We start from the raw sequence: 22,888 nt of genomic DNA, 5'->3' as shown, positions 1-22,888 counted from the left end.
AACGTAAACCCAACTCATTGTGTTATAACCAAACGGTTATCGTTGACGATAACTATAAGAAGCTTTTGTATTTGATGAAAGATTGTATGTTTTGGGGGCATGAGAGGCCTAATTATTCAAAGAAGTGTTTTAAAACCACATTACTTGAATGATTAAAACAAGGTTGTCGCAGACACAAGTCACAGAAACAAAGAAGGATCCCATACAGATTTTTATTAAAAACAGAGCCACATGAAATGCTCTGCTTCTCCTTAGGCCTTGGCGGTTTCAGCCTCTGTGTCCCAGAAAGCTGATTTCTTTCCTGTTTTTGATACGGTCTGCAAAACAGCGTCCGGCTGCACATTGCCTTTCACTGTCACCTTTTGCTCCTTTATATCCACATCAAATGACTCCACGCCTGCCAAGCAAAAGAGGTTAAAACAAAACACGAGATTGTTGAGAATCTTTTCGTGGAATCTATATGTATGGGAAGGACAAATGGGATGAGAAGACAATTGGTTTTTAAAGCATTTTGAGAGACAGAACATAAACATCAATAGTTATGATTAGTCATAGAAACCTTCCATTTTGCCGAGGACTCTTTTAACAGCTCCAACACATCCTTCGCATGACATGGCCACTCTTAGAACAACGGTCTACATCAGAAAACAAAAGTGCAAATCCTTTCAAACACATGTACCAAACATCACCACATAACCAATCAGAATACACCATACCCTTTTCAGCTAATAATGATATAGAATACTGTCTTGCCTCGCGAGTAATAATCTTATCAAGATCTCAACGGTTGCGATATTATAGACTCGATTGAAACTATAGTTGATAGATCGACCGCAACCAGAGAGATTCGTTGTTACAGAAACGAATAATCTACACATCTTATAGATAGATCGAAAAGTTTGAAACCCTATCAATACCAAAACGGTGATAATTGCGATAAAGTAACAGTCTTTACGGTGACCCAGATCACGTAAATGGAATTCTAAGAAGAGAGTTGAAATCCCGATTGAAATACCTGAGACATAGCTTCGATCTCTCACAGAAACTTAAACCACGGTGAAAGCTTGTACGATAGAGAGCGAGATAAAGATTGAAGTGATAGAGTCGACGCGAGTAATGTTTTGAAAGGATATATAGCCTTGTCCCTTGGGCAGGTATGATTGTGACATGATTGGTCGATGACAAAAAAAATATTATTTTTTATTTTATTTTCATTTATTGACTGAAGTCTATCCAAATACTTCGTTTGTTTCAAAATTTATATTTTAAAATTTTCACACACAGTAAAACAACATATTAAATTTTAATTATTATGTGTCCAAAAAAAAAAATTAATTATTCATCTGTATTTTTTGTGGTTATTTATCTTCAATCATTTTAAACTAATAATAATTTAGTAAACGCAATTAATTTTTTGAAGTTTAGAACTATTGGAAATGCATTGAAAATACAACAATGTATTTTTGAATTATTTGCTTTCTTCTAAAACATGTATTTGAATGACTTTTTAATTCAAGTGTTATAACTGTAAATAGTGAGAGTGATATATAGTCTTTTATTCAATTAACTATGATTGTGTGGTTTGATTGAACTTTGGTTATTCCACCATGATCAGTTTATATATCGTAGCGACCATAATAAGAGAGTGATACACTGATAGTATTGTTAATACAAGGAAGAAACAATACTTCTATGAGGAAATAAATCCAAAACTACACTAAAAGGTAGATATATGGTAGTTTTTGAGGATTATAGACAATTTAGTAGGAGTGTTAATAAAAGTGAAATTTAACAATTTGAAGACTTTATTATTTTTATATATATATTAGCTCTTAAAAATTTGTGGGTTCTTCACCAATAATTCATAGCTATGTCCATGCTTGGCACGATACATATTTTGCAATATATATGTTTTTCTAGGGCACTCGCAATAGATAAGGGGTGCATCATGAAATATGGCAACAAAGCATTTGTGTAAAACGATAAAGTTAGAACCAAGGCTTGATGCCGTTTGAAGAGGCTGTTTCCATATGTAGACGAAATCATCTTCTTGAGAATAGGGTGTTGACTGTTTGAAGCATCAGAAAGAGCGCGGTGGGGAGGCAAACTAGTAGCAATACCGTAATCACAGGCAAGGGCAGTAGCATCATCGTGAAAAGTGCGGTGGAGATGGCAACAAGCATGGCTTATATATGGAGAAGAACATATACACGTTGTAGCCGAATGCATATCTTGTAACCAGATTTATAACTTTATATATAGCTTCAAGATTTATTCATGCAACATAAAAACAACTTATATGTACATGATATTGGCAGAATTAATTTACACATTATATATGCATAGGCATATTCATTAAAAAAATGACCTTCGAAATTCTATAAATAGGAGAAACCACTTTATCTTGATTTGTAAGTTTTGGTAGCTGCCAATAAAATCTTTAAATTCTGGTAAAAATGGCACGTAGGAGCGTGTTTTTGCTGTTGTTGTAATTAAACTAGTGCTAAATCTTAGCCTTGATGGTTTGTTATCTGTGCTGTCTAAAAGTTAAAACCGCGTTTTATAATTAGCAATCTTGTAAACATTAGAGCAAATAAGCAAAACAAATTACTTCTTTTGGGAATTTTGTAACTTTATAAATAACTTTTTCTTCTGTAGTCCTAACTTTCATTACCCTATATAAAGTTTATAAAGTTTCCAAGTGATTGAAAACAAAAACTTTACAAATCTTATATTACTTATTGGGATCAAAAGAAAATGAAGAAAATGACCAAAAAGTTGTCGTCTAAGTACGCGAAGCTCCACAAGAGCCGGCTCTGGCAAGAGGGGTCTATGAAGTCGGAGGACGGTGGAGAGCTTTTCCAGGAAAATCACTCGCCGGAAAATGAGGAAAATAATGAAACGAAGGAGACACCTAAAGTTAAAAAGATTATGGAGTCCATGCATCGTAAGCTGATGCTAAGAGAGAAAACAAAAAAGAATATCCACGTGGACGATCAAGAACAATCCCAAAGGTCTGAACGCTCGGTTAGCAAGGACGACCAGCTTGAAGGTTCGGTTAGGAACATGAACCGTGGTGATAAAGATCAGCTTGAAGGTTCGGTTAGAAACGGACATATGGATCATCTTGAAGATTTGATTAGGGGTCGTGATCGCATGGACAATGCTGAAGGTTCAATTAAGAAAGGTGCTCGTGACCGTGTGGACCAGCTCGAAGGATCTAGCAGAAACGGTCAGAAATCTCAATGTGAAGACGTTACTCCTAAAAGAAGCGGTGAAGTAGACCAATCAGAAGAATCAACTAAGAACCCTTCTGATTTTACTTCTAAAAAGGATTATCTTGATTGGATTGAACATGTTGAAGGTTCTAGTAATCATTGTTTCGATCGATCCGAAAATCATGAAAAGCCTTATAGGAAGAACGACATGGACCATGATCAGATAAGCGTTGAAATATCGGAAGGATCCATAGAGGGGAATAACGATGAGATCCTATTACTCAAGAGCTCTAAGTATAGAAAAATGAAATCTGAAGATTCCAAAGGCTATAAGAAAGGAAAAGGTAGTAAGGTCAAAGATTCATTGAGAAGTCAAATGGTTGACTAAACGTGCCTTTCACATATAATCTGATCATTGATCATTTAGTTAGTGTGAACTACTACTACTCTTTTGTATAATCATATTATTATCTTCAATAAAGTCTTCACTTTACTATTTTTATAGAATCGTATCTATAGTGCGTTCAAAGAAAAACAACCACCGTTTTCTGGATTACTTCAGAACTCTTGACTAGTTATCAAAAGAGACGTCATTTTATAATTGATAATAATTGATAATTAATAGAGCCTAGAACATGAGACTGCACCCATTCGAAGGTGTTTTTGATCCTATATTTCAACATTCAGATTTTTCTACAAGCATTAAGCATGAACAAGACAATGTGCGTTCGTAAATCCAAGTAAGACAAAAGTATACAAGGCCAAACATATTATGATTTATTTTCAAAAAAAAAAAACATATTATGATTCCTATTACATTTTTTTTTTAAGTGTGAAAAAAACAAGAACAAAAACCCAATCAATTAACAAGTTTGTCAACTAAAACTCTCGTCATCATCTTTATATATCATCATGTAATGCCCAAAACCTCGTCGGGGGACTAATGATAGCTAGAACTAAGGCGTCTGCTGACCAAAATGTGCCGGGTCCATCGTAGCTTCCGAGTCGGATCGAGGGGCGGGTACATCATCAGCATCATTAACATCAGCCAAAGTCATGTCATTGATACTGGAGCGCTTCTTTGCATGATTCTCCATGTCTTGCCTCTGGAAATACTTTTGTGCATGGCTTGCGACTTGCTTTGCAGACCTTGTCTTCACATACTCTCTCGATACACTCTTCCAATCTCCTCTCCCAAACTCGTCTAATCCTTTCAGAAAGTCTCTGAAAATATCATCAGATATTAGGCAAAACCCTTTAGCCAAGTTTGTTAAAAATCAAGATGCTCTTAGAAAATCGTATAAAACGTAATAAATAAGAGAAGAGAGCCTTCAAGTGATTACCTAAGCAATATAAAAATCTAACAGTTCATCACCCGTAATTTAGTGTTGTAAAAAAATAAAAAAAAATCACCAGTTTAGTTTATATACTTTTCCCTTAAACTCAACAAAACCTAAACCATCACGACGAGCAAAAGATTTTTAAATAAAAAATAAAAAAAATCACCACGTTTTGCCAAAAAATAAAAAAAAATCACCAGTTTAGTTTATATACTTTCCCTTAAACTCAACAAAACCTAAACCATCACGACGAGCAAAAGTTAAAATTGTTAATTAATACGCTCCCTAACAGTAACACTAAAGTCGTTCTTGGCCTAAACAAGAAACGAAAACTCTAAACCATCACTACGAGCAAAAGTTAACCATAAAGTCGTTCTTGACCTAACCAAGAAACGAAAACTCTAAACCATCACGACGAGCAGAAGTAACGCTAAACTCGTTCTTGACCCAAATGAAACGAAAACCATAGTTCATGAGTCTTAAAGACTAACCCGTGCTCCTTCGCTGTCCACGGTCTTCCTCTCTTGTTATCTTTCTCCATGTGTTTAGTCTCGGGTGAGAGGATTCCATCTGCGTGATCTTGATGATCGATAGTACCATAGCGATCCGATTCGATAAGTTCAACGTCGCGTACCAAAGCGTCGTAGTAGTGCTTCACAACCTCGAGCGGCATCTCAAGATAGCTGGCGATAGCCTCAAACCTGTTAGGAACGTTCTCCGTGAGCACCAGCGCTTCCTCGAACATTTTGTCTTCGTCCCTCCCCCACTGCTCCCACCAAGCCATCATAGAAAGCAACAAAGGTAACCTGCCAGGTATCTCGAGCCTTCTTTCCTTCTTTATATGCGATTTATTATAGAGAAAAACAATAGGGAAAATCGCAAGATTCACCCTCGTGTTTACTTTAATTTATAAAGTAGCCCCGAGTTTTATTTTAAATAGTATTTAACCCCTGATGATAAAAAATTTGTCATGTTGGGTTTAGGTGAGAATAAAACTCAATTGTTGTCCATTTAGTAACGGTAAAGCCCTTTTTAGTAAATTTTGCTGATTAAATGGGCTTTGTCAAAAACGTTTGATCAACAAATGGGCCTAAGAAACCCTAGCAAGATTCTTATATTTAAACATAAAAATTTTCGACAGCTCCGTCCTTTTGCTCATCTTCTGCATTTACCGCCGCTTCATCTTCTCCCCAGCTCCCCAGCTCCGGCCAGGCCGTACAGGTACATTCTCCTTTACTTAAAATGTACGTCATTGGTGCGTTATATTTCGCTTAGATTCGTTGCACACATGAAAATGTATAAAGAAGTCCACGTATAGCATTTTGAATGATCTCTTTTGAGTTGCTTGTGTTCTCTAGATTGTATTATTTACCTGAATGTGGATATATATCTTGAATCACAAGAAACTTGTAGATTCTGTTTGATTTATCAACTTAATGTCTGAATTCGTCACCATAGTTTGTTGTCGTTCTTGTTCGCATTCTCAAATATTTAACTTAATTTGTTGCAGTTTAAGTAAAAAAAAGTGTGGTGAAAGATGGGTCGTGTTCGTACCAAAACCGTGAAGAAATCATCACGTCAGGTGATAGAGAAGTACTACTCAAGGATGACACTAGACTTCCACACGAACAAGAAGATCTTGGAGGAAGTCGCGATCATCCCGTCGAAAAGACTACGGAACAAGATCGCTGGATTCTCCACACACTTGATGAAACGTATCCAAAAGGGTCCAGTCCGCGGGATCTCGCTCAAGCTGCAAGAGGAGGAGCGCGAACGGAGAATGGACTTTGTCCCCGACGAGTCGGCGATTAAAACGGATGACGTTAAGGTGGATAAAGAGACGCTAGAGATGCTTGCTTCATTGGGGATGTCTGATGTTTCCGGGTTTTCTCAAGTGGAGACACAAGCAGCCGTGGTACCGAGCAATACGTTTGGCCGTGGTGGAAGAAGATTCTAAAGGCATTTTTTTGAATCTAACAAATGAGTTTTGTTTTGTTTTTTGGAGTGTTTATGGATTAATTCAACGTTGTTTCCATGGATTCGAGATTAAAAATTTACGAGCTCTCACTTTGTTTTAATATATCGAATTAAATCATATTTTGTATAACTATTATTATTAGCTCATAGCCAAACTGTAAATACGATGATGAGTCAGGGGCATAAGTGTCAAAGTGGGTACTTTATTCCGTGGAAAAAAACGGTTGGCTCGAAATCAAATGGCATTAATGTGCAGATCCCTTGTCTTGCAGCATCTTCCTTCTCCGCCTGTAACTCCTCTTTTACGAAACTACCCCTTGAAACCGCTCAAATTCACTAGCTTGCTGCCCTTCTCCCATCGCTGCCGTCAGTCTCCTGCTTCCTCCTCCTCATCCGCTCGTTGTTCTTCTTCTTCGTCGTCGTCGATGGAATCTCCACCGGAAGGATACAGAAGAAACGTAGGTGTCTGTCTCATGAATCCTTCCAAAAAGGTAATCATCTCTGAAACAGCTTCTTCTTCTTCTTTTTATTTACTTTTGGTTTTTTGGTGATAATTTGATTCTCGGTAACTTGCTAGATCTTCGCTGCGTCGAGGTTGGATATTCCCAGTGCTTGGCAAATGCCTCAGGTGTTGCTGATCTCTAGATTCGATTTTGTTTTTTTTTTTGTTTAGATTATCAAAGATGGAATCAGTTGAGTAGAGTCGTTTTTGTGTTATGAATAGGGTGGAATAGACGAGGGTGAAGATCCAAGGGCTGCTGTCATGCGAGAGCTTAAGGAAGAAACTGGTGTTCACTCCGCTGAGATCATCGCTGAGGTTTCTTTCTTTTTCAGTTTCTTCTTCAAACGCACATGTCAATCACATCTCATTAGATTCTTCTTTTTGGGTCCGTGTAGGCACCTCACTGGATAACGTATGATTTCCCTCCAGATGTTAGGGAGAAGCTCAAGGTCCGTTGGGGATCTGACTGGAAGGGCCAAGCTCAGAAATGGTGAGAGACTCTTTCATCACACACTCATTGATCATGTCATTTTGTTCTCTGATCAACATATTGTGGGGATATTATCAGGTTTCTTCTTAAATTTACTGGGAATGACGAAGAAATTGATCTTCTTGGTGATGGAACGGAGCAACCCGAGTTCGGGGAGTGGTCCTGGGTGTCTCCTGATCAACTCGTTGAGCTTGTGAGTCTTCTTCTTCTTTTATAAGTGTTTTGAGTGTTTCAGCTTTTAGGTTCTACTACTTCTCCACTCTCATCTTCTTATTATTTCCTCTGTTATTGCAGGCAGTGGATTTCAAGAAGCCAGTATACAAGGAAGTCATGTCAGCTTTCGCTTCTCATCTCCAGTAACCAACCATATATTATATAACTCACTGCTTTTGAAGTTTATTGGCATCAAACTCGAGAATAAGCTCTTCTTGAAATACATTTGCTCCTTGAATAATCCCATAAAACGAGAAAATACAATCATTCTTCCCCTCTGTTTACTTATTTGATCTTAAAACAAAATTTGAGAAATCTCAGTCATTTTTCTTGTTTTCTCATCAAAGATTATCTCTGTTTGATGCGCAACAGCGTTAGCGACAACCTCAGGAGAAATGTTCTTCATTATGTCGTCTCTTCTCTTCCATCGTTTCCTTTAACCTTAAGCTTTCATCAAGCTTTACTCATTACATGCCTCATTCGTATTATACAGTTCTCACTTCTCAGTCAGACTCGAGATGATTCTGCAATTAGAAAAGACCTCGTTTTGTGTACTAGTATAAAGATTCGAGTCTGAGATATGTGAAAAGAGAGGAGATGATGTGCTTACAAAAAACATTATTACTACAAATAGAGGGTTTCTTTGTATTGGAAACAAAGCGTCTACTACTCTTACAGAATCCAGTATTTCCTGAAACATTACAAAGCTTTCCTACAACTTTCCAATACAGAGATTATCTACAGCCGTAAGATGAAATCTCTCCAACTGTTCAAGATTCAGCTTTCAACTATAACACCGTCGTCTAAACTCTCACCCAAGTGAGAGATGCTGATATTTAGCAAGCTGGGCCTTTGGAAGACACTATGGGCTCTATATTCTTTTGTTTCTAAAAAGTAAAGCAAAATTCAAATTTGTTTACACGGCCGTCACACTAAATTCAATAATTCATCCAATCCAAGTGAGACGGTAATATTTGATGAGATGGGCTTTAAGAGATATAATGGGCCTTACAACCACGAAAGTAGATATTGCTTTTAAAAAAAGTAAAGAAAAAAAATTCAAAATTACATTTCTCTCTCCTTAATTTCTTGAGCTGAAATGGTGCGATTATGGTCGATCGCCAAGCTTCAAATCGGAAAATTTTCGACCTTTGGGATACGGCGATGGTTCACGACCATTGGCGGCGAGAGAAGTACTAAAGTGATGAGCTTCGGCGACGGAAGCCACTTCGCTCTGGGCCTACCAGGCACGGGAATGGGAATCGACGCTTACGAGCCAACTCAAGTTTCTGATCTGCCTTCAGACGTCTCCTTCTTATCCGCCGGACACTACCACTCCCTCGCAGTCACCTCCGGCGGCGAGATTTGGGCGTGGGGTCGCAACGAGGAAGGCCAGCTCGGCCGAATCGGTAGAGATTCAAATTCAAGGAGTGTGGCGAAGAGAGTGGAAGGTCTCGAGAATGTGAGTGTCCGAGGAGCGTTTGCGTCTGGAGTGGTCTCAACCGCGATTGGAGACGATGGGTCGTTGTGGGTTTGGGGAAGATCGAAAAGAGGACAGCTTGGGCTTGGGGAAGGTATCGTTGAAGCTTTGGTTCCTTCAAAGGTTGAAGCTTTAGGTCAAGAACACATCGTTAAGGTTTGGATTAAAAAAAATTAACAACGGTTTGGGTTTTAAAAATGGAATCTTTTTGATTTAGATTCGGTTTTTGACAGGTGTCGTTTGGTTGGGGGCATGTGCTTGCTCTTAGTGCTGATGGTAAGGTTTTTGGGTGGGGTTATGTAGCTGATGGGAGAGTAGGGAATGTGGGAGTTCCTCTTGAGGCGTCTCCGCTTGATTCACTTGCAAGTGGGTATGGTGATGAGGAGGCAGCTGAGAAGAAAGTTGCGGAAGCTATGAGGAAGGAGAACAACATGCCTATAGCTTGGGAGCCTCGTCTGGTGGAAGAGTTGCGTGGTGTGAAGGTGGAAGATATTGCTTGCGGGTCTGATCACTCTTTAGTCCTTTGTCGTGATGGAACTCTTTTGAGCTCTGGGAGCAATGTGTATGGTCAGTTGGGTCGGAGGTCTAATGAAGATTTAACAATGTCACCTGTTGATGTAACCGGGTCTCCTGTTTCAGTAGCAGCTGGTCTTGGTCATTCTCTAGCTATCTGCAATGTTGAGTCAGGTTCCAACACAAGGAGGGTTGTCTCATCATGGGGTTGGAACCGGAGCAAGCAGCTTGGTAGGGGAAAGCCAGAAGAGCTGCCAAGAGAAGTGGAGGGTTTGGATGGGGAAACTCCAGCTTCTGTATCAGCAGGGCGTGTGCATTCGTTGTGTGTAACGGAGAAAGGAGAAGCTTGGGTTTGGGGATGCGGAAAGAGTGGTAGGCTCGGTTTAGGAAGCTCGTGTGATGAACCTGAACCGATGTTGCTGGAGGACGTTGAGGGTTTTGTTCTTCAAGCAGCTGCTGGCTTTGATCACAGCCTCATCTTAGTGGCTGATTCTCTAGATTAATGTTAGGAATAAAGAAAGCATTTTGGTAAAACTTTCATTTTTGTAAGAGCTGAGAGACGTGCAAAAGAAAAAGATAAATAAATCAAAAACATGGTCACCAATGCACATTGATCATAGTACTATAGTAGAGTTGTGTCCTCTCACAGTAGCCAAAAGTTACAGACAGAAACAAAGAACTATGTGTATATGCATAGAAGTTACACAGTACAGAAAAATGATCTGCCTAAACCAGTCTAATAATAACAAAATCTCATCACAATATTGAGAAAAAGAAACACAATCATCATAATCATCATTTATAAATACTTCTTGGTCTTTGGGTTTGTGTCTGAAAGCTAGTGTTTCAGAGATATGCTAATGCTCTTCTCTAAACCCATCTTCATAGGTCCTCCCATGATGCTCCCTTTCTGCATCATCGCCACAAACTCGTTGTAGTCTATTCTTCCATCCTGTAACCAATGATTCAATGTTAAAAAAAAAAAGTGATAGCCTACCAATCAATCAATCAACCAAAAGAGATTTCAACATCATCACTCCCAAAGATCTTAAGAATGTGGTTTCCTATTGCGGAGAAGTTAATGCAGTGTAGGATGAGATGAGAAGGTGCAAGAAAGGAGCTTTTACCTTGTCTTGATCAACATCACGCATCATTTCTTCAATGCGGGCATCTTCAACACCAAACTCTTCACAAGCATGTTGAAGCTCGTCCGGGGTGATAAATCCGCTCCCGTCCTTGTCAAAGTAGGAGAAGGCAGCAAACAAATGGTCCTCTTTCTCTATTTTGTTTAGATGCAATGTTGCAGCTATGAACTCTTTGTAGTCTATCGTTCCGCTGTTGTCCACATCAGCCTGAATAAAAAAAAGAGACAACACAAAAGATTTACTGCAAATCCCAAGAAAAACCATGGAACTGTAACCAGAACATACTGCTAAAGACTTACAGCTTGCATCAGGTCAAGAATCTCTGACTCTTTGAGATTGGCACCGACTCGTTTTAGTCCTGCTTTCAGTTCTTCGAAAGTTATCTGACCACTATTGTCTGCGTCAATCATCTTGAACATTTCTTTCAAACCGGCTATTTCTTCTTCAGATAAGCTCTCTGCTATGACCTACAAACGAGTTGAAAAATGGAGGGGAAATTTTTATTCTATCTTCTTATTTTTCTCTTTTCTTTGGGATCTTGTTTAGCATTAGAAAGACGGAAGCTTACTCTAAGAGCCATTTTCTTGAACTTGTTCATGGCGGAAAATTGCTTCATACGGCTCAAAACAGCAGAGTCCAGAGGTTTATCTGGAGCCACACCGTCAATTTGAACCCATGGATGACCTGTTCAGATTCGAAAACACAACAATGTATTTGGAAAATCAACTACATATACCAGAAAGGGAAGTTCTCATAATCAAGACCAATCAGACTTAAACAGTGTTCTAAAAATCGGTCTAGGCCCCCGCCTAATCAATTAATCTCACATAAAACGTTTCTTGAACATTACTAAAATGACTTACATAATACTTGATGTGCCGTTAGTCTTCTCTTGGGGTCTCTTACAAGCATTTTCTGAACCAAGTCTTTTGCGCCATCAGAGATGCTTGGCCAAGGATCAGATGAGAAGTCAAGATCTCCATGAAGGACCTGTTCGAATATACCTTGTTCGGTTTCTGTCCATGACAATGGTAACATCACTTGTTTCAGAGCCTTATATGAAAAACAAAGCAGATCACTGAATATGAAATGATGCAACCCCTCTTACCGGCCCAAAAAGGAGGAACACCGCTTAACAAAATGTAAATAATGACACCAGCACTCCACACATCTGATTCAGGACCATAACGCTTTCTAAGAACTTCTGGGGCTACATAATATGGACTACCAACAACATCTGTAAAAACCTCATCTGCAAAAATTTAAAAAGGTGACTAAGTTTCAAACTCAAACATAGATGTCTTGTTAATCTAATGTTCTAAAAATCGGTCTATGCTGCTACTAGACACCCGCCTAGGCTCCAAATCAGTCATTAACTGAAACGATTTTCTTAAAATCTGATTTAAGCAGTTAAAATTGGTCGAAGTTGATATAATTCAATCTAAATTGGTGTAAATAGATTAAATCAAGTAACATTATTATTAGTGTAAGTTCACAAATTTGTTCGATTTAGCTTTTTGTATATCTAATTTGTATAGTTCATCAAAATATTTTACTAATTAAATCTAAAGTTTTTAATACCTAGTCAGCCTTTAATAGCTAGGCACGTCTAGGCGTCTAGTTACAGTCTTAACTATGAACATTGTGTAAATCTAATGATCAAAGACAAAAGCAACTACAAAAGAGAGGAGAACCTGGCTTAAAGAACATCGAGAGTCCAAAGTCGATCGTTTTCAGTAAAGAATCTTCCTCTCTACTAACAAACAGAAAATTCTCAGGCTTGAGGTCTCTATGCATGACACCAAGAGAGTGACAAGTCTCCAAAACCCCAACAATGGTTCTAGCCAGCTCAGCTGCTTTCCTCTCAGTGTAATGTCCACGCTGAATAATCCTATCGAAAAGCTCGCCGCCCGAACACAACTCCATCACAAGATGAACCGCCACAACATCCTCATAAGCTCCTTTGATGGATATAACGTTAGGGTGACCAGCCAAGTGATGCATTATCTGAATCTCTCTTCTAACGTCTTCCACGTCCTCCTCTGTCAAAAGCTTCCTCTTGGAGATGGACTTGCACGCGTACTCGTTTCCGGTGCCTTTCTCGAGGCATAAGAAGGTTGTCCCGAACTGTCCTTGTCCGAGTTTCCTTCCTAATGAATAGAACTCTTTGAAGTTTTCGGTCTTTCTCTGTAACACTGACTCGGTTCTGAGGCCTGCGCTGGATACTCTCCTCATATGCTTAGGCTTGCTGGGATCAGGTTTCGTCTCCGGGTTGGTTTCAGGCTTGGATTCAGGTTTTGTTGGCTCTGGTTTGGGTTCAGGCTTTGTTGATGTCTCCACCTGCACAACAACTTCTTGCTTGGCTTCTTCAGGTTCGGGTTTGGGTTTGGTTTCAGCTTCGGGAATGGAGCTAGGATTAGGCATAGTGACTTGCTCAGGGGGTTTATTCTGGACTTGATCAGGTACTGCTTCCTTGGAAACTTCTGCAGCTGCTTCTTTGGGAACTTGTTGTGCATTGCCATGGGAAGAAGCTTGCTCAGCTCCGATCCGTGGCTTCCACAAAGCAGCTGAAACAGTTTGCAAGAAACCGTTTCCAGAAAGGTTCGGTCCTACACAAACATTACCCATCTCTAACTTATAATGATCCTAAATCAACTTTCTCCAGATGAAAAATCGCATTTCAAGATTTCCACATCACCGATCTGATCAAAAGAAACACATAATGGATCTGATCTCATTTCCAAATGATCAGAGACAGTGAAAAGTCAAATCCTTCATAATCTAATACTTGGGTTCTCTTCTCCAACGACAATGGTCGCTAAGACTGAATGCAAAGAAAGAAAGTCTTCCACAAGAACACAATCAATAAGCCAAAGAAAAAAAAAAATCCCAGCTTTTTCAGAAGGGTGATGTGAAAAATCGAAAATTCAAATGAACCCAGAATAGAGAAGGACGAAATCCAGAAAACGGGAATGATCTGAGATCAATAAGATCTGGAAGGGACAGGAAAAGAAAAAACTTTTTTTTTTGGTCTAGTTGGTCGGAAAATAAGCGAGGGAAAATGGAGGGTATGGGTTAATAGCAATTACATATGCATAAAACCTCAAGGATTTGTAATCTTCGTATAGTTTGTTTAACAAGTCAATCGCGGAGAAGAAGATGATTGAAGAAGGAGAGATGATCCAATGAGTTTGGCTTAAATTCACCAGCGAGCTTTGCGGTCTCATTGTCTGAAATTAATTATTTTTGTAGTACCCACTCGCTCCTAGGGTCAGCAGGCGATATGAATAATCAAAACTAATTTTAATTAATGTCAATCTTTATTAATGTAACCACCAGTTTAGTAACATAATCATAACATTGTTAACACCATCACTAGAACATAATGGAGTTATTTTTAACTGAAATTTTTATTTGTTAGTTACAAAACAGTATGGAAGAACTGTTCATAAACAAGACTGACAAAAAAAAAAACTCCAAATACAACAGTTTGTCATGCAAACCAATGAAGCCAAAAAAGCCTTACCAGTCAAAGATTGCAGTCCTTCCCACATATCATCTTTGACACAAAAACACTCTGGTCTCTCCAAGAAGGAAGAACAGTTTTCTATGATCTGCCATAACTAACCGGATATGGCTTTGTAGCCTTCCTTTTCCAGTAATTTTGCCAAGGACTTGTCTCCTGTTTTTATGATTCGTCCATTCTCCTGAAACCGAATAACATACATGAGCCACAGATACAAACAATAATCCAAAGTAAATCTTGTGTTTTTGGCAAAAGAAACCGTGGCCATATGATCTTTGTCGACCAGTAAAGAAGGCTAGTTTGGCAACAATACTCACCATGATGTGTATGAGAGTTGGTTTGATGTAGTCAAGTAGGCGTTGATAGTGAGTTATCATCAGAACAGAGTTTTTTGGTGTCAAAAGCCCATTCACCGCCTTTGCCACATCTTGAAGAGCATCAACATCCAACCCTGAATCTATCTCGTCCAGTATAGCCAGCTCGGCTCCGAGGACCTGCAAGGACAGGGAAGACAAAGTTACCAAACAATACTCAACATTTAAAATAAACAATATAGACATGTCTCCATTACTTGCAGATATTTCAGTTACAAGGAAATAAATATAAGGAGATGCCAAGTTTTTATTGAAGAGTCCTTGAGACATATATATTTAGCCTGTATCTTTTCAGCTAACTCTGCAGTCAAATACTGATAATGGATCCTTACTGCTCTAGCAATTTCTACTTTCTCGGTATAGAAACAACATGTACCTACTTAGGCAAATCTACCCAAATAATCCTAATTATTCATGTTTATTACCACATTTTTTCTATCATAAACGGGTGCTTGTGGAAACTGATAAATAAGGGGGATAGGAGCAATACCGCTAACTGTAGAATCTCGTTGCGTTTCCTTTCACCGCCGCTAAACCCTTCATTGACATTTCGGTTGAGAAAATCGGTCTTCATATTCACAACTTCAAGTTTTGATACTAAGTGGCTGTAGAACTGCATGAGCCATGTTATACACCGCAAGAGATTAAGACAGAACATATGTAACTCCTCTAAGTCCTTAACTCATATTTGAGTAAATTCGGCAACGGACCTGGATTGGATCAAGCTCTGGCTGACCGAGCTTTCTTTTGCGAGCATTGAAAGCCATATTCAAGAAATCCATATTGCTAACACCAGGGATCTCAACTGGGGACTGAAAACTCATGAATAGACCGGCAAGAGATCTTTCCTCAGGCTCCATATCAAGCAGATTCTGCCCTTTAAATACAACACTCCCTCCCGTCACTTCATAATCAGGATGACCAACAAGAACCTACAACAAGGCTTTGATGAGAGAACAACACTATGCAGCAATGTTAAGATAAAGAGTCGAAATGCTCACCTTAGAGAATGTGCTCTTCCCTGAACCATTCTTCCCCATCACTGCGTGTATCTATGATTTTTTTGTTAGCAACCACCAAACAACAAAACAATCAATGAGATGACATATCATTTTTACAATCAGCAGAGATGCAAAATAGAATTGTTCAAGTTTTACTTATTGATGCGTACCTCTCCTTCGTAGACGACCAAGTTGACGCCTTTTAGAATCTCCTGCCTCGATTCAACAATCACAGCTCTCAGATCCTTAACCTCAAGCAAAGGGATCCTTCCCACTTCATCTCGGTCTCCCACCACCGAATCCGAAGAGGTGGAAGAACCGACGGAAGACGCGGCTATAATATCTGAGCGGCGAGTGGTTCGCAAAGTCGGAGCGGCGGCGGAGTTAGCTCGGAGGTTACAGAAGAGAACACGAGAAGGTGGAGTTCCGAGCTGGAATCGTTGAGGAGGAGGAGGAGGAGAAGAAATTGATGGAAACAATTGAGTAACAGAGTGACGGAGCTGTAGATTAACGCCGGCCATGGAGAGAGAAACTGCGGCGGAAGACGACGGAAGTTATCCGGTGGTGAGTGATGATGGAGTTATGATTGAACGGTGGTTAGGTCAAGGGAATCTAATTTCATCATGTGCTCAATGCCACGTATGCCACTAGATTTTAAAAAGAGCAAAACGACGTCACTTCATGTTGACGCGCGTCTTCTTAACCCTTGAAGAGATAACTTAACCTAAACGCTTTATATGCTTTCCTTGTAGCAAAAGAAAACATTCTTATGAATGATAATGAGAATGAGACCTTTGTACGAAGTAAGAGACAAAGTCAATACCCTAAAGCTATCCTAAACCCAAACCCTAATCCCTAATCCTCCCATGACTCCTCCATAAGTATCTCTCATATATACACATAGAGATAGGGACCCATAGCTAGATATATCCTTCAAAGTTCAAACACAGTTTGATTAATTAATTTCCATTTCTTTATCTGATATATATTGACGGACATATCAAATGTTGAGGAGGCCAAGACCTGGTGGTGGCCATCACCCACCACCGTTGGCTCCCACGGTGAGCAATTTCAAGCCAAGAGCTCAGTGGAGCACCTTAGAATCTTCCATGTTCCTCAATATCAATCTTCCTGGTCTGTTTTCTCTTCTTTTCTTTTTCTTGAGACACAAGCTTTAGTTGATCAGTGTTTTTTTTTTGTGAATTTCTTGTTGATTATGTGGAGTATACAGGGTTCTACATGGACCAGATTAAAATCACGACAGATGAGAGGGCACGGACTATCCACATTGAAGGCCAGCGACCGCTCTCTACTCAGACAAAAGCTCGTTTTAATGAAGTTTACCGTGTCCCTGGCTCATGTGATATGACGAAACTGAACACTTCCTTCTCACATGGGCTCTTGACGATCGAGTTTCCAGTGATTGCGGAAAGTGAGAAAGCGGGAAAGGTGGCCAATGATAAGGGGAAGACTGCACAGAGGCCTAATCATGAGGGTAATAGAGGGACTGGTCCTGATGGGAGTAGCGTGAGACGAAGTAGACTTTCGGACAAGGAGAATCAAGTGGGGACAAGTCAAGAGAGCGATGCTCCAAGGGAGAAAAAGGAAGAGCCAAAAACGTATAAATCAGTGGTTGAGGGTAAGAGAGAGGTGCCAGCTGCAAATCGTGTCAAGACAGAGCAGAAAGTGAAAGACGGAGAAGCTAGCCCTAGCTTGAGTCGCAAGGAACATGCGAAACAAGAGAAGGTGGTTGAGAAAAGGGAGAGTTCTCAAATGAGTCGACAAAAGACTGTACAAAAGGTAAAGGACGAAGATGCTAGAGGTACACCAACCGGTGGTGGTAGCTTGAAAGCCAAGGAACCTGCACAAAAAGAGAAAGTTATTGAGAGAAAGACTGAACAGAAGGTGAAGGCGGAAGGAGTTACTAAACTGCCAGCCATTGGTGGTAGCTCGGAACACAAAGGAAATGCTAAAGCAGAAAAAGTAATTGAGAGAAAAGGAAATGGTGAAATAGGTCAAAAGCTGAAAGAGGAAAGAAAGGTTGGCTTGGGACAAAAGAAAAAGGAGAAACACACAATACTTGCTGTTGGTGATGAGACAAGAAGAACAGAAAAGGAGATTTCTGCGATGAACCAGTCGAAGCCTGAGCTTAAAACGAAAGAAAGAGTTGAAAGAACATCACCGGATGTTAATGGAAACGTGATAACCAAAAATGATGAGAAGATGGTTGGAGACAAGGTAAGTAAAGGAGAGATTCAAGAGAGAGTGAGAGAAAAGAAGGTTGAAGAAGCCGGTTTAGTCAAAGAAACAAGAGATCCGAAAGATAATCCTGAAGCCTTGGATCCCATAAGGGTAGATTCTGTGAAGAAAGAATCAACCATAGGAGGTGAAGATAAAGAGAAGATGGTTGAAAAGAGCTCTGGATCAGATACAGTACCATTACTAGTCCAAGGACAGAAGGAGACCAAAATGGATCCTCCTGCAGCACAAGGAAGCAGACTGGAGAAAGAAGAGAGTCACAAATATGGCATACCTTTGGTCAATGTTGGAGTAGCTTCTCTTGTGATTATGGTGTTTGGTGCTTACGTATTCGTACCACTTGTAAAAATGTTCTTTTAGATTTTTTATGTTCCAAAGAAGAAGAATGGGATATAATGTTACAGAATAATAACTGGTTATAACTTTTCAAGCAGCATCTTTTGTTTGGATAATCTTTAGATCAATAAACCAAGAAAATATACCGATTACAGTCATGGTCTTCTCTTCTCGTAGTAATAACATTGAAAAACAAAAATAGGAATAACATTGAAAAACAAAAATAGGAAGAGAAGGATTCAAAAGAATGGACACTAAAAAGCCTCTGTACGGGTTACATGTATATATATATATATGTAAATGTAATTCTTCTTTTACTGACTAAAAGTTTTGATTTTATTTTGCGATATATATAAAAAAGAACTATCTAGTATATTATCATCCGACAGTGATTAACCGCGTCGCTAGCCTTGAGTTAGTTAGTTATTTAATTTTAATCGTCCCTAATCATTGGAAAACATTTCAGTTTAAACGGTAAGGCTCTTTCAATTCGAGAACTTGAAGAAACCCAAAAAAAAAAAGATAAATGATTTACATTATGAATTGTCAAATTGTTGGTAACAACTGAAACGTATCAATCAGTCCTCCATTTCTATAACACTGACCAAAGAGACCAGAGAATCAAAAAAAGAGATGAACAAACAAGAATCAACAAGCATAATAGAGCACTTATGGGAACAAAACTTCGAGTTTGATCAGAGAACACGAGCAGAGTCACCTGCTTCGCAGATGAGAACAGGTTTACCTCCATTCAGCTTCTTGGCAAACTCGGGTTGGGCCTTTTCATATTCATCCTTCACATATGAAGCAGCTTCCTCAGCTTTCTCTGCATCCACAAAGGCCACACAACATCCCCTGAAGCCTGCACCACTGAATCGAGCTCCATATACACCAGGTGCCTTCAGTAGAATCTTGTATAGCTGAATCAGTGGCTCCGCACCTTTCACCAAAACTCACATTTTAACAAAGAGAGAATGTAATGTCTGTGAATGCAGACTTGTCATCTGTTTTCACTTTGGGATATGTCGCAATGGGAGAGAAGGAAGGAGAGAGAGTGTACCGCATTCGTAATTCTCAATAGAGCTCAAGCCGGACGCTGAAATTAGCTTTCCAAATTCTTCAAGATTGCCTGTAGCCCACGCTTCCAGTCCTGAAATTTCAGTATCACAAAGTCGTCAAGCCATCATAAAGAGCTCAATGAATCATTTATGCACATAAAGAGACTTCTACAAAAGAATTCAAGAGCATTTGCCTTTAGTAACCCGCATGTTTTCCGAGAAGTAATGCTCCGCTCTTCTAGCTAAAACCGGTTTCAGCTCATGCTGCAAAAGCAAGTGAGACCACATTACATAAATTTATAGACCTGGTATAGGTGGAACCTGATTTACCACAAAGCTAAGAATATTGTGATCTTACCTTGTGAGCTTCATAGACCGCATGCTCAACTGTTCAGTGGCACGGTAAAGAGATGGCAACAAAAAAAATCTTATGACATGTAACGAAATAAGAGATATAAATCCAAACTCAAAAGTGTTTTTACCATTGCACAAGGTAGGTTCCAGCTCGCTGTTCCCAGATGCACTGAAGAGAAAATAAAATCAAGACCAGGTTTTGATGCAAAGGAATGAGTATCACAAGCAATAGTGTAATACACTTCACAGCATTTCCACTGAAACTTGAATATAAAGAAGGCGATTATGAAAAAAGTGTGAATTAAGTAGATTTGCACATACGTCAAGAGAACTTTCGCAGCTTCTTGGCATTCAGCAACTCGCAGATTATATCCTGGGTTGGTGGTCAATGCCTGCCTCAGGCCTGAGAATGCTAACAATATCCTGAATGGTTTCTCCAGTTCAGGACCCTGTATGAGCTTGTGGTCCATAGTCTGCATCTTTCAAACTGTTCTTCTGAGATGACAGTTTCTCAAATAAAAAAACGCTAGGCAGCAACATTTGTGTTTCTCTGGACACTTCCCATGTGAGCTTAAACTGCCCCTATATAAAAGTTTTGGTTTTACCATGTAAGCAAGCTTCATGAGGAAATTTTACCTTGCAGTCCATGTATGTTAGACACCCATAACTCGATAGCAAAATAGCTGATTGATCCAAAATTCCATTCCGCAGACCCAGATACCCATTCTCAATAAGCCTGCAGTGGAATCAATCACATGTAAGTCGACCAATTTTCACTTTTGCAGCACTAATTGCTGATTTTATAGATAGGCAACTGCTCATGAAACAACAAAAATGAGCTTCTTAGTTACAGTGAATTGAATTTACCTGTCATATTCTATATTTTCTGTTGCGGATACAGTCATTTCGTTTGCATTCTCTAAAGCTAGCAGGTATGCCACACCAACCTGTCATATTTCTGGTGATCAAAAAGTAATTTGCAAGATTCATTTTACAAAGCTGAGAAGTAAACACCATTCCTCATATGCTAAAAGCGTCTACGGAGTACAGGAAAAATGCCTTTCCAGAGAAAATCATGCTGTACGAAAGCTGGAGGATTTTAGTTACTTACAGCAGCCGATGAACTAAGCCCAGAACTGTCTAGCCCATCCGAGCCACTGATGCAGCCAACAATGCCCTTCAAATATCAAAACAATTACTTAAAACACATTCAAGTATCTTTTCCTTTACATACATTTCTGTAAACTATGATGGAAAAGCCAGGCCTAAGAGATTAGACATGGCAACCATAAAAGGGTGAACGTGGAACCCAGAAGATCACACTGCCAACTCTCATTTCCCTTTAATGGTCAACTTTGTCTACAGATGTAAGCGGAAAACCAAACCTGTTTGACATTCTTATTGCTCGTCTGTAACGCATAAAGCGCTCCTCTGGCATAAGTGCCCCAGATGCTTTGATCCTTTGGTGCACCATTTTTATTTGCTAGGCCTACTGGGTGCTGGATTTCATCTACTCTATAATTTTGGAAACAAAAAAAAAAGCTATAAGAATTATGCATAGATGATCTGCAATTCTTTACCCACCACAACGAGTACACAATTGAAATCCATTAAATAAGACCACAGAAGTAGATGTAAGAAAGCTATATCATAAAGAATGCATGAGACAGACAGAAACTAGGGACAAAAACATGCAATCCAAGATTTTCCAAAACTGATATTTTTTCCCTGTCATCAGTAATGGTCCTCAAATTCCAGTGAAAACTAGGGGAAGATGCGTGAAACGAAAAGGTTGAATCTGGTAGAAGATTTAAGTGAAAAAATGAGTTACTACTAGTACTCATACTAGAATGAGATATAGTGTAATACTGGAAAGATCGAAATAGGCTTCTACGATAGTATGTGGCTTAGTAACCAGCTTATGCATGTCTGAACCCTGGACATGTAACATTGAACCAATAATGACAATATGAGAAATCCAGAAAGACATGCACACCTGAAACATACTTCTCCTTCAAATTGTGCAGAACGCAACTGGACCTGCATATATATATATATTCGAAATAGCATAAATGTTACAAAAGACTTCAAGGCTCAAATCGAACACACATGCACAAGGAAATCTCCACATTCAGTAATATATCTTTAATTCACCCTCATCTCTATAGACCACATTCATTTCGAGGTTACAAAAGGAGACCAAGTCACCATATTCTACATTACTAGAATCTCCATCTACTCTAGAAATGAACCACGTCCAGAACAATGAATGCTATTTAAGAATAACTGCATTAGATTTCATCCCAGAAATAGAATGGCGCTTATAAAGAAACGCAAAGGACTATACTAAACACACACATAAAGAATCATCATAAGTCATAACTAAGAAGCAGCAACTGTTACAAACCAGAGTATCGCCAGACGGAACAAAACCAAGAAGGATCCCTTTATTAATCGTCATAGCCGATACAGCTCCACCCTATGCGAATACCAAATACGATATGAATTTACAAGGAAATGTTAGCTTTGATCAAAACCGGTGGCTACACGGCTATCATCATAAACCGACCTGGTGATCAATGTGAGCTCCCAAAGGACATATACGATACGGTGCTACCACAACGCGAACTTCCTCTGTGTCTCTCCCGGTCATCTTGGACACTGCCTCTTTAATGGCAGTTAACTGGAAAAAAACGAACGATCGCAATAGATTAGCATAGAGAGTTTCAAGAATCACAATCCACAGAATACACATTGAGCATGTTCGCAGACGATCTCCACAGAATCAACGGAAAAGAGAGAGAGAGTTTACCTCGGATTCCGTAGGCCAAGACATTGTCGTGAAGCTTTTCGCAGATTGAGATCTGGTGGTGATGTTTTTGATTCTCTCGTGTGATTTCTGGGATGGAGGAGAGACGAAGAAGAATGGTGGAGGAAGAGCCGAGATGTGAGTGACCGTCTATAGAGGAAGCTTACCAAATAGGGGAGGTGTTTGGTAACACGTCTAATTATATCCTTTTGGTGGTGTTTGGTAAGCTTTTACTCTTCCTTCGTTAGTAAGTTACATTTTCGAACTATGCTAATTTTCTGCATCCGCAATGA

At 39.3% G+C, this 22,888-nt stretch overlaps 10 protein-coding genes across 11 annotated transcripts; 5 read left to right on the top strand and 5 right to left on the bottom strand.

Moving 5' to 3' along the window:
* Window positions 1-125: 125 nt before the first annotated feature.
* On the bottom strand, window positions 126-1,163 carry LOC106377144 (copper transport protein ATX1). The gene is made up of 3 exons (XM_013817324.3): window positions 1,016-1,163; window positions 560-635; window positions 126-397 (listed from the first exon to the last, which is right to left on the bottom strand). The coding sequence occupies exons 1-3, from the start codon at window positions 1,022-1,024 to the stop codon at window positions 252-254; spliced, it is 231 nt and encodes a 76-aa protein (XP_013672778.1). The 5' UTR covers window positions 1,025-1,163; the 3' UTR covers window positions 126-251.
* A 159-nt stretch (window positions 1,164-1,322) lies between these two features.
* Window positions 1,323-3,606, top strand: LOC106375194. The gene has a single exon (XM_013815058.3). The coding sequence runs from the start codon at window positions 2,758-2,760 to the stop codon at window positions 3,604-3,606; it is 849 nt and encodes a 282-aa protein (XP_013670512.1). The 5' UTR covers window positions 1,323-2,757.
* A 404-nt stretch (window positions 3,607-4,010) lies between these two features.
* On the bottom strand, window positions 4,011-5,574 carry LOC106373951 (transcription factor MYBS1-like). The gene is made up of 2 exons (XM_013814062.3): window positions 5,050-5,574; window positions 4,011-4,442 (listed from the first exon to the last, which is right to left on the bottom strand). Exons 1-2 carry the CDS (start codon window positions 5,343-5,345, stop codon window positions 4,175-4,177), a joined length of 564 nt encoding a protein of 187 aa, XP_013669516.2. The 5' UTR covers window positions 5,346-5,574; the 3' UTR covers window positions 4,011-4,174.
* A 77-nt stretch (window positions 5,575-5,651) lies between these two features.
* On the top strand, window positions 5,652-6,653 carry LOC106452696 (40S ribosomal protein S17-3). Its single transcript, XM_013894866.3, has 2 exons — window positions 5,652-5,779; window positions 6,069-6,653. Exon 2 carries the CDS (start codon window positions 6,096-6,098, stop codon window positions 6,513-6,515), a length of 420 nt encoding a protein of 139 aa, XP_013750320.1. The 5' UTR covers window positions 5,652-5,779; window positions 6,069-6,095; the 3' UTR covers window positions 6,516-6,653.
* An 89-nt stretch (window positions 6,654-6,742) lies between these two features.
* LOC106377141 (nudix hydrolase 26, chloroplastic-like) lies at window positions 6,743-8,064 on the top strand. The gene is made up of 6 exons (XM_013817320.3): window positions 6,743-7,026; window positions 7,113-7,163; window positions 7,260-7,352; window positions 7,433-7,527; window positions 7,606-7,720; window positions 7,822-8,064. Exons 1-6 carry the CDS (start codon window positions 6,775-6,777, stop codon window positions 7,885-7,887), a joined length of 672 nt encoding a protein of 223 aa, XP_013672774.1. The 5' UTR covers window positions 6,743-6,774; the 3' UTR covers window positions 7,888-8,064.
* Window positions 8,065-8,791: 727 nt separating this feature from the next.
* On the top strand, window positions 8,792-10,341 carry LOC106452700 (ultraviolet-B receptor UVR8). The gene is made up of 2 exons (XM_048759281.1): window positions 8,792-9,376; window positions 9,454-10,341. Exons 1-2 carry the CDS (start codon window positions 8,840-8,842, stop codon window positions 10,234-10,236), a joined length of 1,320 nt encoding a protein of 439 aa, XP_048615238.1. The 5' UTR covers window positions 8,792-8,839; the 3' UTR covers window positions 10,237-10,341.
* Window positions 10,315-14,092, bottom strand: LOC106452699 (calcium-dependent protein kinase 2-like). The gene is made up of 7 exons (XM_013894868.3): window positions 12,573-14,092; window positions 11,987-12,130; window positions 11,742-11,894; window positions 11,447-11,562; window positions 11,178-11,345; window positions 10,861-11,085; window positions 10,315-10,685 (listed from the first exon to the last, which is right to left on the bottom strand). Exons 1-7 carry the CDS (start codon window positions 13,504-13,506, stop codon window positions 10,572-10,574), a joined length of 1,854 nt encoding a protein of 617 aa, XP_013750322.1. The 5' UTR covers window positions 13,507-14,092; the 3' UTR covers window positions 10,315-10,571.
* A 162-nt stretch (window positions 14,093-14,254) lies between these two features.
* On the bottom strand, window positions 14,255-16,409 carry LOC106452701 (ABC transporter I family member 6, chloroplastic). Its single transcript, XM_013894871.3, has 6 exons — window positions 15,950-16,409; window positions 15,780-15,830; window positions 15,489-15,710; window positions 15,269-15,391; window positions 14,722-14,898; window positions 14,255-14,585 (listed from the first exon to the last, which is right to left on the bottom strand). Exons 1-6 carry the CDS (start codon window positions 16,298-16,300, stop codon window positions 14,502-14,504), a joined length of 1,008 nt encoding a protein of 335 aa, XP_013750325.1. The 5' UTR covers window positions 16,301-16,409; the 3' UTR covers window positions 14,255-14,501.
* A 212-nt stretch (window positions 16,410-16,621) lies between these two features.
* Window positions 16,622-18,490, top strand: LOC106374956 (inactive protein RESTRICTED TEV MOVEMENT 2-like). Its single transcript, XM_013814871.3, has 2 exons — window positions 16,622-16,913; window positions 17,011-18,490. Exons 1-2 carry the CDS (start codon window positions 16,784-16,786, stop codon window positions 18,396-18,398), a joined length of 1,518 nt encoding a protein of 505 aa, XP_013670325.1. The 5' UTR covers window positions 16,622-16,783; the 3' UTR covers window positions 18,399-18,490.
* Window positions 18,491-18,887: 397 nt separating this feature from the next.
* Window positions 18,888-22,855, bottom strand: LOC106377135 (galacturonokinase-like). Of its 2 annotated transcripts, none has more exons than XM_013817315.3 (14): window positions 22,599-22,855; window positions 22,356-22,469; window positions 22,194-22,265; window positions 21,783-21,826; window positions 21,172-21,301; window positions 20,898-20,963; window positions 20,654-20,733; window positions 20,423-20,522; window positions 20,108-20,265; window positions 19,915-19,955; window positions 19,791-19,819; window positions 19,627-19,696; window positions 19,435-19,524; window positions 18,888-19,314 (listed from the first exon to the last, which is right to left on the bottom strand). In XM_013817315.3, exons 1-14 carry the CDS (start codon window positions 22,620-22,622, stop codon window positions 19,070-19,072), a joined length of 1,263 nt encoding a protein of 420 aa, XP_013672769.1. In that variant the 5' UTR covers window positions 22,623-22,855; the 3' UTR covers window positions 18,888-19,069. The 2 variants fall into 2 exon arrangements, with proteins under 2 accessions (XP_013672769.1, XP_013672770.1); XM_013817316.3 differs by having other exon boundaries at window positions 20,108-20,259.
* Between the last annotated feature and the right edge of the window lie 33 nt (window positions 22,856-22,888).

This window comes from Brassica napus, chromosome C5 (genome assembly GCF_020379485.1).
Source record: "Brassica napus cultivar Da-Ae chromosome C5, Da-Ae, whole genome shotgun sequence".
Classification (NCBI taxonomy): Eukaryota; Viridiplantae; Streptophyta; class Magnoliopsida; order Brassicales; family Brassicaceae; genus Brassica; species Brassica napus.
The sequence above is the reverse complement of the archived record's forward strand: the minus strand, read 5'-3'. Positions and strand labels throughout refer to the sequence as shown.

Coding starts and splice junctions, on each gene's coding strand:
- LOC106452700 (XM_048759281.1), top strand. CDS start 8,840: ATGGTGCGATTATGGTCGATCGCCAAGCTTCAAATCGGAAAATTTTCG. Junction 9,377..9,453: donor GTCAAGAACACATCGTTAAG/GTTTGGATTAAA, acceptor GGTTTTTGACAG/GTGTCGTTTGGTTGGGGGCA.
- LOC106452699 (XM_013894868.3), bottom strand. CDS start 13,506: ATGGGTAATGTTTGTGTAGGACCGAACCTTTCTGGAAACGGTTTCTTG. Junction 11,346..11,446: donor TCAAGAAAATGGCTCTTAGA/GTAAGCTTCCGT, acceptor ACTCGTTTGTAG/GTCATAGCAGAGAGCTTATC. Junction 11,086..11,177: donor TTCTTGACCTGATGCAAGCT/GTAAGTCTTTAG, acceptor TTTTTTATTCAG/GCTGATGTGGACAACAGCGG.
- LOC106375194 (XM_013815058.3), top strand. CDS start 2,758: ATGAAGAAAATGACCAAAAAGTTGTCGTCTAAGTACGCGAAGCTCCAC.
- LOC106377144 (XM_013817324.3), bottom strand. Junction 398..559: donor AGTCCTCGGCAAAATGGAAG/GTTTCTATGACT, acceptor TTTGCTTGGCAG/GCGTGGAGTCATTTGATGTG.
- LOC106452701 (XM_013894871.3), bottom strand. CDS start 16,300: ATGGCCGGCGTTAATCTACAGCTCCGTCACTCTGTTACTCAATTGTTT. Junction 14,899..15,268: donor ACGAGATTCTACAGTTAGCG/GTATTGCTCCTA, acceptor CTGTCCTTGCAG/GTCCTCGGAGCCGAGCTGGC. Junction 14,586..14,721: donor CAACTCTCATACACATCATG/GTGAGTATTGTT, acceptor ATTCGGTTTCAG/GAGAATGGACGAATCATAAA.
- LOC106374956 (XM_013814871.3), top strand. CDS start 16,784: ATGTTGAGGAGGCCAAGACCTGGTGGTGGCCATCACCCACCACCGTTG. Junction 16,914..17,010: donor CCTCAATATCAATCTTCCTG/GTCTGTTTTCTC, acceptor TGGAGTATACAG/GGTTCTACATGGACCAGATT.
- LOC106452696 (XM_013894866.3), top strand. CDS start 6,096: ATGGGTCGTGTTCGTACCAAAACCGTGAAGAAATCATCACGTCAGGTG.
- LOC106377135 (XM_013817315.3), bottom strand. CDS start 22,622: ATGTCTTGGCCTACGGAATCCGAG. Junction 21,827..22,193: donor TTCCGTCTGGCGATACTCTG/GTTTGTAACAGT, acceptor ATATATATGCAG/GTCCAGTTGCGTTCTGCACA. Junction 19,315..19,434: donor TATTGAGAATTACGAATGCG/GTACACTCTCTC, acceptor TTTTGGTGAAAG/GTGCGGAGCCACTGATTCAG.
- LOC106373951 (XM_013814062.3), bottom strand. CDS start 5,345: ATGATGGCTTGGTGGGAGCAGTGGGGGAGGGACGAAGACAAAATGTTC. Junction 4,443..5,049: donor TGGACAGCGAAGGAGCACGG/GTTAGTCTTTAA, acceptor TGATATTTTCAG/AGACTTTCTGAAAGGATTAG.
- LOC106377141 (XM_013817320.3), top strand. CDS start 6,775: ATGGCATTAATGTGCAGATCCCTTGTCTTGCAGCATCTTCCTTCTCCG. Junction 7,164..7,259: donor GTGCTTGGCAAATGCCTCAG/GTGTTGCTGATC, acceptor TGTTATGAATAG/GGTGGAATAGACGAGGGTGA. Junction 7,353..7,432: donor CCGCTGAGATCATCGCTGAG/GTTTCTTTCTTT, acceptor GGGTCCGTGTAG/GCACCTCACTGGATAACGTA.